The sequence below is a fragment of the Sinohyriopsis cumingii genome, chromosome 5 (genome assembly GCF_028554795.1).
Source record: "Sinohyriopsis cumingii isolate HCF-2022 chromosome 5, ASM2855479v2, whole genome shotgun sequence".
Lineage (NCBI taxonomy): Eukaryota > Metazoa > Mollusca > Bivalvia > Unionida > Unionidae > Sinohyriopsis > Sinohyriopsis cumingii.
The window spans coordinates 19809479-19830961 of record NC_142965.1 but is presented as its reverse complement, the minus strand read 5'-3'; the positions used below and the strand labels follow the sequence as shown (position 1 = coordinate 19830961).

Sequence of the window (21483 nt, the reverse complement as noted above, 5' to 3'; positions counted from 1 at the left end):
TGGGTTACAGCATAATGTTGTGATGTAGAAGGATGGGTTACAGCATAGCATTGTGATATAGAAGGATGGGTTACAGTATAATGTTGTGATATAGAAGGATGGGTTACAGCATAGCATTGTGATATAGAAGGAAGGGTTACAGCTTAGCATTGTGATATAGAAGGATGGGTTACAGTATAGCGTTATGATCTAGAAGGATGGGTTACAGTATAAGACTGGTGGTGCAGAGGGTAGAGGGTGTAAAAATGAATATAATGACTGACAACCTTTTTGTCATAGTGCAGGATTGGTGGATATAATGTGGGTTGTGGTGGGGAGGAAGGTAGAATACATAAATTGATGCCATTTAAAATTGAGCCATTTGTTAAAAGCATTTGAATTTGCAATGAGGAGAAATATAACATTGTTCTAATAGTAACTTTCAAAGTGACAATCACATTATTTGGCAATGAAATGTTCCATATATGTGTTGTATTCTCATCTGGTCTATTGTACCTTTTTTGTGTAACTTATATGAAGCAGTGATGTTAGATTTGCAACAGTCATAGAAATGAATGCAAATAATTGATATTGAAAGTATAATAATAATAATAATAATAATAATAATGAGGACTTTGAATAGCGCCTGATCTTTAGAAGCTCTAAGCACTTTACAACATTAGACCTATACATAAAAAAACACGCAGAAAATGTTTAAAGTAGGAAACATTGTTAGGTCTTTAAGTTTGTTCTTGCAGTCGAAATAAGTGAGTTTTAAGAGAACTCTTGAATGGGATCACAATGTCTTTGTGTCTAAGTTCAGTGGGCAATTCATTCCAAGTTGCTGGGCCCTGGTATGCAACAGAACATTGTCCATATGACTTTGTTTTTGTAGTGGGAATAATGAGTATGTGATTGTCAGAAGAGGAGCGTAAGTATCGTGCTGGTGTGTACACATGAGTGAGGTTGGATAGATATGTTAGACTGGAGTCCGTCAGTGAAACGTAGCACAGAGAACAAATTTTGTGTTTGATTCTGGATCAAATGGACAGTCAGTGTAGGGTACAGAGCAGTGGGAAGGTGTGCTTAATGTCACTATTAAAATGTATATCTTGAATTATTGTTTAGAAATTTTGTTAGCTTAAATTTGCATTAAACATTCCATGCTCTGTTAGGAATGTTATAAAATTGTTTTCTTACCAGTGTTGTTTTCTACAGGTAGCCAAATAGAAATAAAGGTAGGTTAATAAAGAGGTGGCAGTAATGGAGATTGAACAAAGTGTATTGGAAAATCTTCCCATAAACCAGAGGCAGAAGGTGTGCCGTCAAATTCGTCAGCAACAGATTAAAAACTACCTGGATTTTCAGAGGGTTGAGTTGGCAAAGGGCAAGAAAGATACTCCAGGACACAAGAAAAAGAATAAAAAAGGGACCAGCGTGACATTTGGCCAAAACTATGTATTACAAGATGCAGTTGAGAACTTCAATGACAGGGAAGGTATGGTCAAGTGGTCAGTTTTATGAATTAATGTACTAGAAGTGAGCAGAAAATCACCATTGTCCACTGTTGTCCTCTGCAATGTTGTACCATATTTTCCTTGGAGACTTATATTATAAATGTTTTGTCAAGTGCATAAGTAATTCATAAAAATGTTTACATTTTTGAATATCTGTTTCACCTTGAAAGAGCTACACTTCAGAAAAATGAAATTTAGTTTCCACTCCTCATCTATCAATGTTTTTCAATAAATAATTCATTAAGTAACTTGATGCTAATTTGATAAAGTTTTACACCTTAGAAATTTAGTCCCTTTTGAATTCAACCTAAAATATATGTTTCAGTGTCATCTGTCATTAATTCAACTTAAAATATATGTTTCAATAGTAACTGTCATTAATTCAACATAAAATATATGTTTCAGTGTAAGCTGTCATTAATTCAACCTAAAATATGTTTCAGTGTCATCTGTCATTAATTCAGTATAAAATATATGTTTCAGTAGTAACTGTCATTAATTCAACCTAAAATATATGTTTCAGTGTTATCTGTCATTAATTCAACATAAAATTTATGTTTCAGTAGTAACTGTCATTAATTCAATCTAAAATTTATGTTTCAGTGGTGGATGCCATTTACTTTACAACTTGGAAGTCTACTACAAACCTTGCTTGTTTGTAAATAGTGTGGTTTTAAAATGGAAATGAACTGCTAGCTGAATGTTTTTATTCCTTTTAGTGACTTTTGCCATTGCTAGAGTCAACATCAACATGCAATAAGGAAATAGAAAATAAATACTTTGTCTTTATCACAGCATATAGTTGTTCCTGTATTACATGTATAATGTTCCTGATCCAACCTTCAAAATGGCTTCCTTGATTGCCATCCAGAAAATCTTCATATGACCCCTGCTTCTGAACACGTGGTAGTATCAACGTGTGGTATTATTAACATCTGTTTGTATCATTATGGGATTTTCACAAAAATGCTATGGCAGTACATAACTGTTTCTGACCACCATCATGGCACTATCGTGGTCATCTAAAACCAAAATCTTTCTGTTGATTCTATTCTTGCATGAGTGGTGTGATGGTGCTCTTCTTGCATGATTGGTGTGATGGTACTATTTTTGCATGAGTGGTGTGATGGTTCTATTTTTGCATGAGTGGTGTGATGGTGCTATTCTTGCATGAGTGGTGTGATGGTGCTCTTATTGCATGAGTGGTGTGATGGTGCTCTTCTTGCATGAGTGGTGTGATGGTGCTATTCTTGCATGAGTGGTGGGATGGTGCTATTCTTGCATGAGTGGTGGGATGGTGCTATTTTTGCACGAGTGGTGTGATGGTGCTCTTCTTGCATGAGTGGTGGGATGGTGCTATTCTTGCATGAGTGGTGTGATGGTGCTCTTCTTGCATAAGTGGTGGGGTGGTGCTCTTCTTGCATGAGTGGTGTGATGGTGCTATTCTTGCATGAGTGGTGGGATGGTGCTATTCTTGCATGAGTGGTGTGATGGTGCTATTCTTGCATGAGTGGTGTGATGGTGCTCTTCTTGCATGAGTGGTGTGATGGTGCTATTCTTGCATGAGTGGTGGGATGGTGCTATTTTTGCACGAGTGGTGTGATGGTGCTGTTCTTGCATGAGTTGTGGGATGGTGCTATTCTTGCATGAGTGGTGTCATGGTGCTCTTCTTGCATAAGTGGTGGGGTGGTGCTCTTCTTGCATGAGTGGTGTGATGGTGCTATTCTTGCATGAGTGGTGGGATGGTGCTATTCTTGCGTGAGTGGTGTGATGGTGCTATTCTTGCATGAGTGGTGTGATAGTGCTCTTCTTGCATGAGTGGTGTGATGGTGCTATTCTTGCATGAGTGGTGGGATGGTGCTATTTTTGCACGAGTGGTGTGATGGTACTGTTCTTGCATGAGTGGTGGGATGGTGCTATTCTTGCATGAGTGGTGTGATGGTGCTCTTCTTGCATGAGTGGTGGGATGGTGCTCTTCTTGCAATTGGTTCTAAGTGACGATGATGCATATCTGACTACCAGACTTCTTGTACTTCTTTTCTGGAGTTTGAAATTCAGACAAAATTGACCTTGTTGTCAAGACAAAAGGTTATTGATGGCATATTCATCTGAACTTATAAACACACTAACATTTACAAATAAACTTGCATTTGAATTAATTCCAGTAATATAAAAGATAATAGTCGGCACTCTGAATTGATTGTTTATAATCAAAGACCTTGATCCAGAGTTTTAGCTGTACTAGCTTGTGAGCATTAGAATGCAAGCATAAATTGATTTTTTTAAAATCAAACTAAATTAGTGAATATTTTGTGAAGAATACTTAGATCATGCCACTAAAGCAACTTGCATTTTTTATCCTCATTATGCATTTGACAAAACTTAGCATGTTGGTTATCTTGACATTGAAACAATTATGTACACAATATCAGGTTCAAGGTCACAGCTGTGACAAAGAATTTTTACTCTACTTGCTGTGAACATGTTAACTCTAACTTAGAGGATTAGTATTTTTGTTACAGGCCTAAACATTAATATAAATTTCTTTTTAGCCAGAATGACTAGTAGACTAAGAAATTTACTAGGCTTTCTGAATCTTCACTAGTCCTTCCTTCAAATGCTGACTGGTGACAGCTGAAATGTTGCTAACCATCCAACCAGTGAAATTATGAATGTGTCTAGTCCAACAGGGAACTTATTAATCTTGACAAGTGAACAAATTTCAAGCCCTTTGTTACCGAAATCAGTAGTTTGGAGTTTCTGAAAAATATCAGTTTTATTTTAATATTCTGTAGTTAAGAAAGCATAACAGACAGAAGAAACAGACATTTTGTTGATTCCTTGAAATAATTTTGGTTGTTCAATGTGTAAATCCCTTTCAGGTACTTTTATTTTCAGACTGTTGTGAAATTGATAAAATGTACATGATAAAAGGTCACGGGATAGTTTACAAAGTTTATGCTTACAATATTGTAGAAGCTTGCTTAGTGAAATGGTCAGCTGTTGAACTATTTAGGCCATGTGATCGATGTGGGCCATGTGAGTGATGTAGGCCATGTGAGCTACGTAGGCCATTAGAGTGAAGTCGGCATGTGAGTGATGTCGTGCCACATGGGCCTTTTGTCTTGTTTCATTTGGAAATGTATATTATTAGGCTGTGATGCTCCATTTTAAAGGTAAAAAAATTCTCTATTTCAGTGCTGAGTTTGTTAAAGTCTGGAGCTGATAGCAGATTTGTAACAGGAAATGGTATAACACTTTTACACAAGGTACTTGATTTGTTTTTTATCTTTTGAATATAGAATTATATTGCTAAATTATATATATGTACTTTTAAAAACTGACATTATGCTTTTAGAAATGAAGTCAGATAACCGGTCTCTAGGTACTCAGAATATAACTTAAGATGAAATAACAGAGAACCATCCTAACATAAAGAATGTTTATACCCTATACCCTATAAGTATATACTTAGAGTCAAAACAGTATAAGTATATACATAACAACTATAAATATACTTAAAGTCAAAACAGTATAAGTATATACAAAACAACTATAAATATACTTACTGTCAAAACAATAATATTAATTACATATATTTTTAGTTATTTGTTTGAAAAAATCCCAAGTCTGTTGGAAAGTTACTGTGTGAGGTGATTGCACTAAACTTGGGTAAGTTTTATATGAAGTTAAACTCTGTATCTTTCCATACCATGCCATGTGGAGGCATGCTTGAGAAACTTTGTTAAAAAATGATGTTATTTGTGACATCATATCACACTCTCTAAGTGTTTTCCTACTGAACTAATACGGTTTTTATACCGGATCTTCTCCTGACTCACTTTCATGTGTTACAAGTCTCTGCTCAGTAAGTAACAGAAAAGACTGAAAAGCAGCGAGCTTTGTAAAATTTAACAAATGATTAATTTCCATTGAATAAAAGTGAAAAATGTGAAAAAAATAGATCTTATGGTATTGTGAATTAAATCCCAGATTTAATCTAATAATTACAGACTCAAGTCCTATTAATTCATAGTCCTGAATACAATTTAGTAGAAGTCCACAATGTATCCAAATACTGAAGGTGATGATGTGTCTGTGAAAGCTTATAGAATGTTGATGTGTCATAGTCTTTTGTTGAGTCACAGTAATATAATTCCAAGTTTGATTTCACTTTAAATTTCAGAGAATGTCTCTATCCAAGAATTTCATCAGAGTACTTTTGTATTTCCAGGGAAAATATTCACTTGAATTGAGTAATTTCAAGAAATAAAATTCAGCCCAACTGGACACAACACATAATGCAACTTGAAAGTGCTAGATCTTAAAGTATGACTGAATAAATCCTCTCAGTTATAAGATTATATAGTTCTCTACTTGACCTCAGATCACAATTAGCATTTTCTTAAAAAAAAATATTACCTAATGGAAAATAACCTTCTAGAATAATCCTGATATGTACAACAAAAAAAACAACACATCCTGGATTATGTGAAATACACTAAGGAAATTTGAGAACCTAGACATAGACCCAAATAAGCATATTTACTTCTATTAATAATAATTCTGATTTTAAACCCTTACACACAGAGAATAATTTAGCTATGTAGTTTTTGTTTACACAGAATAAAGTAAAAAAAGTCAATTCAGGTCAAGCAGAAATGAACTCAGTTTTGGACAAGGTCAAGTCCAAAACACAATGTTACATTACAATAGCATGTAATGAATTAAAAATAAAAATAAAAACCCTAACAAACAAACAACAATTGTGTAACTGCCTGTATGCAGATATGCAGCTGCGTAAGAAGGTTTCAATAAGAACAAAAAAATTATTTCAATCCAATTATTTTAATGATTTGATTAACGTATTGCAATCAACCTTGATATGAGAAAAGTCACTCCATGATTTCCTGACCAGTGTTTATGTTGAATAATTACAACCACTCTCCTTTTTGTTTTGCTCCATCATAAGAGGAATGTCTCCATTATTCTGTATGAAAAAATGTTCTTGACTTTACTAATGTGTATGGAAATAATTATTAATATGCAGATGTGTATATAAATAATTTTGGTGTGCAAATGTGTATAGAAACAATTATTGGTGTGCAAATGTATATAGAAATAATTACTGGTGTGCAAATGTGCATAGAAATAACTGTTGGTGTGCAAATGTGTATATAAATAATTATTGATGTTCAAATGTGTATAGGAATAACTTGTGGTCTGCAAATGTGTATAAAAATAATTATTGATGTCCAGATGTGTATAAAAATTAAATACTTAATTCTTACCTGACCAATCAAAAAATAACTTGTTGTGTATATGTATATGGGAATTAGATTGTCAGTATTGAAATAAGTATCTGTGCAGATGTATAGAAATAACTGTTAGTGTGCAGATGCATAGAAATAACTGTCAGTGTGCAGATGTATAGAAATAACTGTCAGTGTGCAGATGTATAGAAATAAATGTCAGTGTGCCGATGTGTATAGAAATTAAATACTTAATTCTTCCTAAAGGAATTTATTGAATAGGAAAACAGCATATACACTTTTTCTGTTTGAGTATGACTAAGATCTCACAAATAAGACACCATTAAGCTGTGAGTGGTTTTATTGTGTAAGAATGTGTGGATGATGTCACAAAATCTCACAGATAAGACACCATTAAGCTGTGAGTGGTTTTATTGTGTAAGAATGTGTGGATGATGTCACACAATCTCACAGATAAGACACCATTAAGCTGTGAGTGGTTTTATTGTGTAAGAATGTGTGGATGATGTCACAAAATCTCACAGATAAGACACCATTAAGCTGTGAGTGGTTTTATTGTGTAAGAATGTGTGGATGATGTCACAAAAGTTCACACATAAGAAACCATTTAGCTATGAGTGGTTTTTTGGTGTAAGAATGTGTGGATGATGTCACAAAATCTCACAGATAAGACACCATTAAGCTATGAGTGGTTTTATTGTGTAAGAATGTGTGGATGATGTCACAAAAGTTCACACATAAGAAACCATTTAGCTATGAGTGGTTTTTTGGTGTAAGAATGTGTGGATGATGTCACAAAATCTCACAGATAAGACACCATTAAGCTATGAGTGTTTTTTTTTTTTTGTGTAAGAATGTGTGGATGATGTCACAAAATCACACACATAAGAACCCATTAAGCTATGAGTGGTTTTATTATGTAAGAATGTGTGGATGATGTCACAAAATCACATACATAAGAAACCATTAAGCTATGAGTGGTTTTATTGTATAAGAATGCGTGGCTATGTCACAAAATCTCACACATATTCAAGCTAGTTATTATTGGTTTTATTGTTATGTAAGAATGCATGGTTTCTTAGCAAAACATTTTCAGTAAATTGAGCAAATTAAAAGCGTTGTTAAACTGTCAATCCTGGAAATTGCATTTCAGATGGTATACTTAGTTCTTGTTAAAAATGTTTGTTGATTTGTTGTACATATAAATAGTGAGACCCATGTGTCATTTTTCTCATGGCACTGTCATCACTACATTATCAAGTTTATGTTCTTTTGTTGAAGTTTTTGAAAATCACATATTATCTACATGTGTTTCCCGATTCAACTGGAACTTCGGAATAATATAATACAATATGATATATTTAAAAGTTGTACCTGATTGCTGATGTTTCACATCTTGCCTGCTTAAGCAGAAAGCTGAGTCATTATAACTTGTTTTGCTTCCTTATGCAGAATGCTGAGTCATTATAACTTGTCTTGCTTCCTTATGCAGAATACTGAGTCATCATAACTTGTCTTGCTTCCTTATGCAGAAAGCTGTCTTTATCACTTGTCTTGCTTCCTTATGCAGAATACTGAGTCATTATCACTTGTCTTGCTTCCTTATGCAGAATGCTGAGTCATTTGAACTTGTCTTGCTTCCTTATGCAGAATGCTGAGTCATTTTAACTTGTCTTGCTTCCTTATGCAGAATGCTGAGTCATTTTAACTTGTCTTGCTTCCTTATGCAGAAAACTGAGTCATTATCACTTGTCTTGCTTCCTTATGTGGAAAGCTGAGTCATTATCACTTGTCTTGCTTCCTTATGTGGAAAGCTGAGTCATTATAACCTTTGTCACCTGCGTAAGTAAAAGATTGGGTCATCATAATTGTCTTGACTGGAAAAGCAGACATCCAGGTCATTGCAATATAGTTTACAATTAAGACACCTCATCTTACAAGGCCATTTTCCTGTAACACAGTTGTAGAACATTCAGTGATAAACTTAACATGAATTATGAATTTAAGTCAGAAGATTTAAGTAATTTAAGTTGTTTGTATAAATTATGGATTGAAGTTTTCACAATTTTTATTATTTTTTAAGTCAAGCAGGATTAAAAATATTAGTAAATGTTCTTACTTGTAATTATCTATTTCTGTGTTGATGTGCCTACTTTTCACCTCATCCATCTAGGGTTCAGTTCCCAATTAGAGTTTGTTCTTCAAGGGTTTAGCTTCATATACCTTACCATGCAATCAGTTTAAGTTGTGAGAATTTGTTGTTTGATGTAAAATAAACAAAGTTTACAATTTAAGTTTGTTTTAAAATGTTTGAAACTTCAGATGTTTTTCACCCTTAAGATAAAAGTTTATAATAACTTAAGATCTAGTATAATGACAATATCAGGATATCACAGGGATAATTGTATAATCATACAATATCAGGATATCACAGGGATAATTGTATAATCACACAATATCAGGTTATCACAGGGATAATTCTATAATCACACAATATCAGAATATCACATGGATAATTGTATAATCACACAATATCAGTATATCATAGGGATAATGTATAATCACACAGTGTCAGCATATAACAGGGATAATTGTATAATCACACAATATCAGCATATCACATTGATAATTGTCTAATCACAATATCAGCATATCATATGGATAACTGTATAATCACAAAATATCAGCATATCACAGGCATAATTGTATCATCACACAATATCAGCATATGACATGTATATATGTATAATCACACAATATCAGCATATCACAGTGATAATTGTATAATCACAATATCAGCATATCACATGAATAATTGTACAATCACACAAGATCAGCATATTACAGTGAAAATTGTATAATCACGCAATATCAATTCATCACAGGAATAATAGTATAATCATACAATATTTAGTAATTAGATATAAAATATAGTATTTTCTTTTGATAGTGTTGTGCGGAGGACAACGCATCCATCGCAGAGATACTGATATCCCAGGGCGTAGATGTCAACTGTCGGGATGACGATTTGTGGGCACCTCTTCACACAGCATGCTCTTGTGAAAGCCTGGAAGTTATGCAGCTTCTGCTTAAAGTGTGTTAACACAAGAAGAATTTTTTTAGTAGTCTTATGACTGACACATAACATGATTGTCATATTATCATTTATAAATCACTATCAGTATGTTTTTGTTATGTACTGCAGATTTTTATCCCATCACCATATCTAGTGGCAGTGAAAATTACCCATTAAATATGGGTAATCAGTACATTAAAATTATCCATTAAATATGGGTTATGAGTACAGTAAAATTACCCAGTAAATATGGGTAATCATTACTGTACAATTACCCAGTAAATATGGGTAATCAGTACAGTAAAATCACCCAAATATGGGTAATCAGTACAGTAAAATCACCCATTAAATATGGGTTATGAGTACAGTAAAATCATCCATTAAATATAGGTTATGAGTATGGTAAAATTACCCAGTAAATATGGGTAATCAGTACAGTAAAATCACCCATTAAATATGGGTTATGAGTACAGTAAAATTACCCAGTAAATATGGGTCATGAATACAGTAATTTGGTGTTTATATTGCATTGAGTTTGATAGTGTAAGGACATTGGATCTCACAAGACCTAAAGCTGGACTACCATCTAAGTCACCATATGTTCCATGAGAAACATGTTTGCAAGCCTGTGATATATTCATTGCAGATCAAATTTATAAAACCCATTGGTTTCAATAACTGTTCATACAGGTATAAAGTAATAAGAATCAGACACATATGTATTTAATTATGGCTAAATAAATATATGTTGCAACACAAAGACTTCAGAAGTAGTTTTTAGTATGACAGGTGCTTTTGAAAACTACTTAATTTGGTTAAGTGTTTTGAAGTAGTGTTGAAACATGAAGTGATAATTACATGGTTTTTGATTTTATATCTTAATCTCATGTAACACAACATCATGGCTATTCATTTAACAGGTTAATAAAAAAGAAACAAAGTTCAGGTTTCAAAAATGATATCTACTGCATCTTCTCTAATTAATGTTCCCACTCTAATTAAAGCCCTCCTCCCCTTTTTTAAGAAAAGAAAAGTTAAAACTTACTAAGAATCATCACCAATCTGTTTTCCATAATTGCAACACATGAAGTAGTTCACAATAACAATTTATTTATAATCCTATTTTCACACTTTTTTATCTACATTATATATCTTGCTGGCATGGTCTTTGTCTTTTGCTTCTGCTATCTTTATGACTTTGAATTTAAAAGATGCAGTGTAAGACCTGTGCTTTTCAATACCCATCTGTTCCAGAGATCCATGATTACAACAAATGCTGCAGCAGTCTCAGTTGATCACACTGTTACAATGTATTTACCTATGTATAAATTACTAAAGTCATGCTGTTACAATGTATATATCAATGTATAAATTACTAAAGTCACTCTGTTACAATGTATATACCAATGTATAAATTACTAAAGTCACACTGTTACAGTGTATATACCAATGTATAAATTACTATAGTCACATTGTTACAATGTATATACCAATGTATAAATTAGTAAAGTCACACTGTTACAATGTATATACCAATGCATAAATTGCTAAAGTCACACTGTTACAATGTATTTACCAAAGTATAAATTACTAAAGTCACACTGTTACAATGCATTTACCAATGCATAAATTACTAAAGTCACACTGTTACAATGCATTTACCAATGCATAAATTACTAAAGTCACACTGTTACAATGTATATACCAATGTATAAATTACTAAAGTCACACTGTTACAGTGTATATACCAATGTATAAATTACTATAGTCACATTGTTACAATTTATATACCAATGTATAAATTAGTAAAGTCACACCGTTACAATGTATATACCAATGTATAAATTACTAAAGTCACACTGTTACAATGTATTTACTAAAGTATAAATTACTAAAGTCACACTGTTACAATGCATTTACCAATGTATAAATTACTAAAGTCACACTGTTACAATGTATATACCAATGTATAAATTACTAAAGTCACACTGTTACAGTGTATATACCAATGTATAAATTACTATAGTCACATTGTTACAATGTATATACCAATGTATAACTTAGTAAAGTCACACTGTTACAATGTATTTACCAAAGTATAAATTACTAAAGTCACACTGTTACAATGCATTTACCAATGTATAAATTACTAAAGTCACACTGTTACAATGTATTTACCAAAGTATAAATTACTAAAGTCACACTGTTACAATGTATTTACCAATGTATAAATTACTAAAGTCACACTGTTACAATGTATATACCAATGTATAAATTAGTAAAGTCACAGGCACACATATAGCATTAAACATGATGCAATAGCTGGCTGGCAACTTCAAAGACTTACCAGTCATTCTTCAAGGAGCATCTTTTTGGGAAAATGTGCTGATATTTACAATTACTGATTTCAGTAGCAGAAAACCCCACAGATGTATATGTTGTCATTATAAGAGTACATGAAAATAACAATATTAGCTTTCATTATTTTGTTCTAATAAACTGCTCCTTTTTTGGAAAATGTAATGCCCCGCATTAATTAGGAAGAATATGGTTGCTACTTTCATGCATTTAAAGTGTTGTTCCTTGGAAAGTTATGTAGTGCTTTTCAGGAGTCCACTCATGCAGCATAATTGAAAAAAAATTGTTTTTATTTTAGTAGCAGTGTTACATGATGTACACTTTATACATACAGAATAAAGCTGATGCAACTTTGCTGGATGTAGATGGATATTTTCCTCATGAACATGCACCAGAGGGGTCAGAGGCCAGACATCTGATGGAAGAGCACCTCAATCAGATAGGTAAAGTTCCACATCAAGCATCAGTTATCAGTCAGTTAGGTAAAGTTCCACATCAAGCATCAGTTATCAGTCAGTTAGGCAAAGTTCCACATCAAGCGTCAGTTATCAGTCAGTTAGGCAAAGTTCCACATCAAGCATCAGTCATCAGTCAGGTAAAGTTCCACATCAAGCATCAGTTATCAGTCAGTTAGGCAAAGTTCCACATCAAGCATCAGTCATCAGTCATGGTATGTCCACTTGCTAATGACCATCATGAAGTCAGGTTGCAAATGAGCCCCCATACATGACAAACTTGTATCAGAGTAGATTGTATCCTCTTGTTGTGTGGCTTCCATTAGAATACCTGATTCAAGCTAATCTCTGTTCTGCCATTGAATCAGAAAGTGTCTGATTTCCACTGAGATCCTTTGCTGCTGATCTAATGGCAAAAGATGCATATAGAGGTAGCCAAGAGGTCTGCTACTGCATTGAAGAGGTCAAGGAGCTGAAGAAACTCTCTCACTGTGATAATTTAACTCTCTCACTGTGATAATTTAACTCTCACTGTGATCATTTGTTTGGTAGAAGCTTCCTCCGATATTAGAACAATGCAGCCTGTGCATTTGAAAGGAAGATGAACAAGGTTTATTCAGGTTAGAAACTCCATACCCAGATGAATGAAATGTTGGGAAGAGGCAAGAACTGACACCACATTGATTATCCACCCTAATTTCAAAGGAGGCAAATGTGTATATCATAGAGCAAAACCAAACTTATCAATTGCTTTTTTTAAGATGTCAAAAGCCAGGATTGCTGATATAATACTGAAATACATTTGTTGGATTTAACATCTGAACAAGTTGGTCAAGATCTGGGATGGCAAATATATCACTAAAGAAACTCGCTGGCTAGGTCATCTGGCAGACTAATCAACACTGCATTATGCCCAGCTTTGTCCTTCAAATCATGCAATGTCTCTATTGGGGTCCGACTGCAAGGTTTCCTCTGCTCTAGCCAGTTTAGCAGGTGGGGGGGGGGAATTCCCACATATCCAGCTACACTAGCTAATGAGTCAGAGTGAGTTTTAGGTTAATATACTGGAAAGATGGGAAGATGTCTAAAGGATGAACATCTTTATTAATACTTGACAGATGTCATTGGGCTAGGAATATTAATGATATGTCAATATCACAATTAACATTAACATTTCTGCTTGTAAATACTTGAATACAACAGTATTTTTTTATTGGCTTGGACATATATATATCCCTCTCAAGCACAAGGAATGATGTCTACACTCTGTTACTAAAACCAGTTTGTATTTCTAATAATATGCACATTTTTGTGTTGAACTTCTCTGGCCATGAGAAGGCAAGTCTATCTGTGTAAAGGGACATAATTCAAATTTTAATCCTATGAAGAAATGATTATTCTTGAGTGACTACCTCATTTCAGTGCAAAAAGCTCATGAGAGATTATTTGTTTAATATTTTCTGTCAAAACTCTTCATGAATTCTTTTTAAAAGATGAAGAGAAGAAAAAGACTTAAACATCTAAATTCAAATTATATATTTTTGGGAGGGAGTTTGGTATGTGCTTATGATGACATAAAGGAATATAAATATATATGAAATCTATTTAATCCCTTTTAATGTACAATATTTCCTTAATCTTCAAGCCATACATAGTCTTAATACTATGTGTTAGCATTTTAAATATCAAGCTTCAGTTTTTACTCCTCTTTAATATTTCATGTAACACTTACAGAAGACTCTACCATTACTTCAGATTAATACATCAAAATGTAACATTTACAAAGGACTCCAACATCACTTACATTATTACATAAATATGTAACATTTACAAAAGACTCCAACATCACTTACATTAATACATCAAAATGTAACATTTACAAAGGACTCCAACATCACTTACATTATTACATTAATATGTAACATTTACAAAAGACTCCAACATCACTTACATTATTACATCAATATGTAACATTTACAAAAGACTCCAACATCACTTCAGTTTATACATCAAAATGTAACATTTACAAAGGACTCCAACATCACTTACATTATTACATCAATATGTAACATTTACAAAAGACTCCAACATCACTTCAAATTAATACATAAATATGTAACATTTACAAAAGACTCCAACATCACTTCAGTTTATACATCATATAACATTACAAAGGACTCCAACATCACTTCAGTTAATAAAAAATGTAAAATTACAAAGGACTCCACCATCACTTGAATTAATACGTCATGTAACATTACAAAAAATTCCAACAACACTTACATTAATACATCATGTAACACAAAAGACTCCACCATCACATACATTAATACATCATGTAACGCAGAAAACTCCATCCATCACTTACATTAATACATCATGTAACGCAGAAGACTCCACCATCACTTACATTAATACATCATGTAACACAGAAGACTCCATCCATCACTTCAGTTAATACATCATGTAACACAAGACTCCACCATCACTTACACTAATACATCATCTAACACTTACAGGACTCTACCATCACTTACATTAATACATCATGTAACACTTACAGAAGACTCTGTCCATCACTTACATTAATACATCATGTAACACTTACAAGATTCTGTCCATCACATACATTGATACATCATGTAACACTTACAGAAGACTCCATCCATCACTTCATTAACAGATCATGTAACACTTACAAGACTCCACCGTCACTTACATTAAAACATCATGTAACACTTACAGAAGACTCGGTCCATCACTTACATTAACATATCATGTAACACTCAGGAATGGATCCAACCATTTTAGTGCTTTTTGCTATGTTTTCTGTATCAGGAATGGATCCGACCATTTTAGTACTTTATGCTATGTTTTCTGTATCAGGAATGGATCCAACCATTTTAGTGCTTTATGTTATGTTTTTTGTATCAGGAATGGATCTGACCATTTTAGTGCTTATGCTGTTTTCTGTATCAGGAATGGATCCAACCATTTTAGTGCGCTATGTTTTCTGTATCAGGAATGGATCCAACCATTTTAGTGCTTTATGTTATGTTTTCTATATCAGGAATGGATCCAACCATTTTAGTGCTTTATGCTATGTTTTCTGTATCAGGAATGGATCCAACCATTTTAGTGCTTTATGTTATGTTTTCTGTATCAGGAATGGATCCAACCATTTTAGTACTTTATGTTATGTTTTCTGTATCAGGAATGGATTCGACTATTGTAGTGTTTTATGTTATATTTTCTGTATCAGGAATGGATTCAACTATCATAGTGCTTTATGCTATGTTTTCTGTATCAGGAATGGATCCAGTCATTTTAGTGCTTTATGTTATGTTTTCTGTATCAGGAATGGATTCAACTATCTTAGTGCTTTATGCTACATTTTTTCTGTATCAGGAATGGATCTGACCATTTTAGTACTTTATGCTATGTTTTCTGTATCAGGAATGGATGCAACCATTTTAGTGCTTTATGCTATTTTTTCTGTATCAGGAATGAATCTGACCATTTTAGTACTTTATGCTATATTTTAGTGCTTTATGCTATATTTTCTGTATCAGGAATGGATTTGACTATCTTAGTGCTTTATGCTATGTTTTCTGTATCAGGAATGGTTTCGACTATTTTAGTGCTTTATGTTATGTTTTCTGTATCAGGAATGGATTCGACTGTATTGTGCATTATGCTATGCTTTCTGTATCAGGAATGGATCTGACTATTTTAGTGCTTTATGTTATATTTTCTGTATCAGGAATGGATTTGACTATCTTAGTGCTTTATGCTATGTTTTCTGTATCAGGAATGGATTCGACTATCTTAGTGCTTTATGCTATATTTTCTGTATCAGGAATGGATCCAACCATTTTAGTGCTTTATGCTATGTTTTCTGTATCAGAAATGGATTTGAATATTTTAGTGCTTTATGCTATGTTTTCTGAATCAGGAATGGATTCGACTATCTTAGTGCTTTATGCTATGTTTTCTGTATCAGGAATGGATCTGACCATTTTAGTGCTTTATGCTATATTTTCTGTATCAAGAATGGATTTGACTATTTTAGTGCTTTATGCTATGTTTTCTGTATCAGGAATGGATCTGACCATTTTAGTGCTTTATGCTATGTTTTCTGTATCAGGAATGGATCTGACCATTTTAGAGCTTTATGCTATGCTTTCTGTATCAGGAATGGATTTGACTATTTTAGTGCTTTATGCTATATTTTCCGTATCAGGACTGGATCCGACCATTTTAGTGCTTAATGCTATGTTTTCTGTATCAGGAATGGATTTGACTATCTTAGTGCTTTATGCTATGTTTTCTGTATCAGGAATGGATCCGACCATTTTAGTGCTCTATGCTATGTTTTCTGTATTAGGAATGGAATCGACTATTTTAGTGCTTTATGCTGTGATTTTAGTATCAGGAATAGATCTGACCATTTTAGTGCTTTATATTATGTTTTCTGTATCAGGAATGGATTTGACTATTTTAGTGCTTTATGCTATATTTTCTGTATCAGGAATGGATTCGACTATCTTAGTGCTTTATGCTATGTTTTCTGTATCAGGAATGGATCTGACCATTTTAGTATTTTATGCTATATTTTCTGTATCAGGAATGGATCCGACCATTTTAGTGCTTTATGCTATGTTTTCTGTATCGGGAATGGATTTGACTATTTTAGTGCTTTATGCTATATTTTCTGTATCAGGAATGGATTCGACTATCTTAGTGCTTTATGCTATATTTTCTGTATCAGGAATGGATTTGATCATCTTAGTGCTTTATGCTGTCTTTTCTCTATCAGGAATGGATCCCACCATTTTAGTGCTTTATGCTATGTTTTCTGTATCAGGAATGGATCCGACCATTTTAGTGCTTTATGCTATGTTTTCTGTATCAGTAATGGATCCAACCATTTTAGTTCTTTATGTTATGTTTTCTGTATCAGGAATGGATCCAACCATTTTAGTGCTTTATGTTATGTTTTCTGTATCAGGAATGGATCCAACCATTTTAGTGCTTTATGTTATGTTTTCTGTATCAGGAATGGATCCGACCATTTTAGTGTTTATGCTATGTTTTCTGTATCGGGAATGGATCCAACCATTTTAGTTCTTTATGTTATGTTTTCTGTATCAGGAATGGATCCGACCATTTTAGTGCTTTATGTTATGTTTTCTGTATCAGGAATGGATCCAACCATTTTAGTACTTTATGTTATGTTTTCTGTATCAGGAATGGATTCGACTATTGTAGTGCTTTAAGTTATATTTTCTGTATCAGGAATGGATTCAACTATCATAGTGCTTTATGCTGTGTTTTCTGTATCAGGAATGGATCCGACCATTTTAGTGCTTTATGCTGTGTTTTCTGTATCAGGAATGGATCCAACCATTTTAGTGCTTATGCTATGTTTTCTGTATCAGGAATGGATCCAACCATTTTAGTTCTTTATGTTATGTTTTCTGTATCAGGAATGGATCCAACCATTTCAGTGCTTTATGTTATGTTTTCTGTATCAGGAATGGACTCAACTATTTTACTGCTGTATGTTATGTTTTCTGTATCAGGAATGGATCCAATCATTTTAGTGCTTTATGCTATGTTTTCTGTATCAGGAATGGATCCAACCATTTTAGTGCTTATGCTATGTTTTCTGTATCAGGAATGGATCCAGTCATTTTAGTTCTTTATGTTATGTTTTCTGTATCAGGATTAGATCCAACCATTTTAGTGCTTTATGTTATGTTTTCTGTATCAGGAATGGACTCAACTATTTTAGTGCTGTATGTTATGTTTTCTGTATCAGGAATGGATCCAATCATTTTAGTGCTTTATGTTATGTTTTCTGTATCAGGAATGGATTCGACTATCTTAGTGCTTTATGTTATGTTTTCTGTTTCAGGAATGGATCTGACCATTTTAGTGCTTTATGTTATATTTTCTGTATCAGGAATGGATCTGACCATTTTAGTACTTTATGCTATGTTTTCCCTATCAGGAATGGATTTGACTATTTTAGTGCTTTGTGCTATATTTTCTGTATCAGGAATGGATTTGACTATCTTAGTGCTTTATGCTATGTTTTCTGTATCAGGAATGGATTCAACTAACTTAGTGGGGGGCCCCGAGTGGCCGAGTGGTCTAAAGCGCTCTCCGTTACGGATCACTGCCATCTCACCTCTGTCTGCGTGGGTTCGAGTCTCGGATTCGGCTAATGTAGGTATGTGAGAAAGCTTGCCAGTAGCTTCTCGTGGGTCGGTGGTTCTTTCCTGGGTTTTCCCAGGTTCTTCCTCCACCATTAATACTGGCCGCCATATATAGCCAATCGCGTGCTGAAAAATGGCGTTAAGCCCTACAACAACAACAACAACTTAGTGCTTTATGTTATGTTTTCTATATCAGGAATGGATCCGACCATTTTAGTGCTTTATGTTATGTTTTCTGTATCAGGAATGGATCTGACCATTTTAGAGCTTTATGCTATGCTTTCTGTATCAGGAATGGATTTGACTATTTTAGTGCTTTATGCTATATTTTCCGTATCAGGACTGGATCCGACCATTTTAGTGCTTAATGCTATGTTTTCTGTATCAGGAATGGATTTGACTATCTTAGTGCTTTATGCTATGTTTTCTGTATCAGGAATGGATCCGACCATTTTAGTGCTCTATGCTATGTTTTCTGTATTAGGAATGGAATCGACTATTTTAGTGCTTTATGCTGTGATTTTAGTATCAGGAATAGATCTGACCATTTTAGTGCTTTATATTATGTTTTCTATATCAGGAATGGATTTGACTATTTTAGTGCTTTATGCTATATTTTCTGTATCAGGAATGGATTCGACTATCTTAGTGCTTTATGCTATGTTTTCTGTATCAGGAATGGATCTGACCATTTTAGTATTTTATGCTATATTTTCTGTATCAGGAATGGATCCGACCATTTTAGTGCTTTATGCTATGTTTTCTGTATCGGGAATGGATTTGACTATTTTAGTGCTTTATGCTATATTTTCTGTATCAGGAATGGATTCGACTATCTTAGTGCTTTATGCTATATTTTCTGTATCAGGAATGGATTTGATCATCTTAGTGCTTTATGCTGTCTTTTCTCTATCAGGAATGGATCCCACCATTTTAGTGCTTTATGCTATGTTTTCTGTATCAGGAATGGATCCGACCATTTTAGTGCTTTATGCTATGTTTTCTGTATCAGTAATGGATCCAACCATTTTAGTTCTTTATGTTATGTTTTCTGTATCAGGAATGGATCCAACCATTTTAGTGCTTTATGTTATGTTTTCTGTATCAGGAATGGATCCAACCATTTTAGTGCTTTATGTTATGTTTTCTGTATCAGGAATGGATCCGACCATTTTAGTGTTTATGCTATGTTTTCTGTATCGGGAATGGATCCAACCATTTTAGTTCTTTATGTTATGTTTTCTGTATCAGGAATGGATCCGACCATTTTAGTGCTTTATGTTATGTTTTCTGTATCAGGAATGGATCCAACCATTTTAGTACTTTATGTTATGTTTTCTGTATCAGGAATGGATTCGACTATTGTAGTGCTTTAAGTTATATTTTCTGTATCAGGAATGGATTCAACTATCATAGTGCTTTATGCTGTGTTTTCTGTATCAGGAATGGATCCGACCATTTTAGTGCTTTATGCTGTGTTTTCTGTATCAGGAATGGATCCAACCATTTTAGTGCTTATGCTATGTTTTCTGTATCAGGAATGGATCCAACCATTTTAGTTCTTTATGTTATGTTTTCTGTATCAGGAATGGATCCAACCATTTCAGTGCTTTATGTTATGTTTTCTGTATCAGGAATGGACTCAACTATTTTACTGCTGTATGTTATGTTTTCTGTATCAGGAATGGATCCAATCATTTTAGTGCTTTATGCTATGTTTTCTGTATCAGGAATGGATCCAACCATTTTAGTGCTTATGCTATGTTTTCTGTATCAGGAATGGATCCAGTCATTTTAGTTCTTTATGTTATGTTTTCTGTATCAGGATTAGATCCAACCATTTTAGTGCTTTATGTTATGTTTTCTGTATCAGGAATGGACTCAACTATTTTAGTGCTGTATGTTATGTTTTCTGTATCAGGAATGGATCCAATCATTTTAGTGCTTTATGTTATGTTTTCTGTATCAGGAATGGATTCGACTATCTTAGTGCTTTATGTTATGTTTTCTGTTTCAGGAATGGATCTGACCATTTTAGTGCTTTATGTTATATTTTCTGTATCAGGAATGGATCTGACCATTTTAGTACTTTATGCTATGTTTTCCCTATCAGGAATGGATTTGACTATTTTAGTGCTTTGTGCTATATTTTCTGTATCAGGAATGGATTTGACTATCTTAGTGCTTTATGCTATGTTTTCTGTATCAGGAATGGATTCAACTAACTTAGTGGGGGGCCCCGAGTGGCCGAGTGGTCTAAAGCGCTCTCCGTTACGGATCACTGCCATCTCACCTCTGTCTGCGTGGGTTCGAGTCTCGGATTCGGCTAATGTAGGTATGTGAGAAAGCTTGCCAGTAGCTTCTCGTGGGTCGGTGGTTCTTTCCTGGGTTTTCCCAGGTTCTTCCTCCACCATTAATACTGGCCGCCATATATAGCCAATCGCGTGCTGAAAAATGGCGTTAAGCCCTACAACAACAACAACAACTTAGTGCTTTATGTTATGTTTTCTATATCAGGAATGGATCCGACCATTTTAGTGCTTTATGTTATGTTTTCTGTATCAGGAATGGATCTGACCATTTTAGTGCTTTATGCTATGT

The 21483-nt window shown here is 33.8% G+C and overlaps 1 protein-coding gene across 4 annotated transcripts in view; it reads left to right on the top strand.

Annotated features, from left to right (window-relative positions):
• Positions 1–21483, top strand: part of LOC149798736 (unconventional myosin-XVI-like) — a 480183-nt gene that overhangs the window by 9942 nt on the left and 448758 nt on the right. For all 4 annotated transcript variants that reach the window (XM_089957605.1, XM_089957606.1, XM_089957604.1 and 1 more), the window contains exons 2-5: positions 1198–1477; positions 4695–4765; positions 9720–9863; positions 12538–12646. In XM_089957605.1, coding sequence (XP_089813731.1) covers positions 1243–1477; positions 4695–4765; positions 9720–9863; positions 12538–12646 — 559 coding nt within the window. In that variant the 5' untranslated portion in view covers positions 1198–1242. The remainder of the gene's footprint in view (positions 1–1197; positions 1478–4694; positions 4766–9719; positions 9864–12537; positions 12647–21483) is intronic.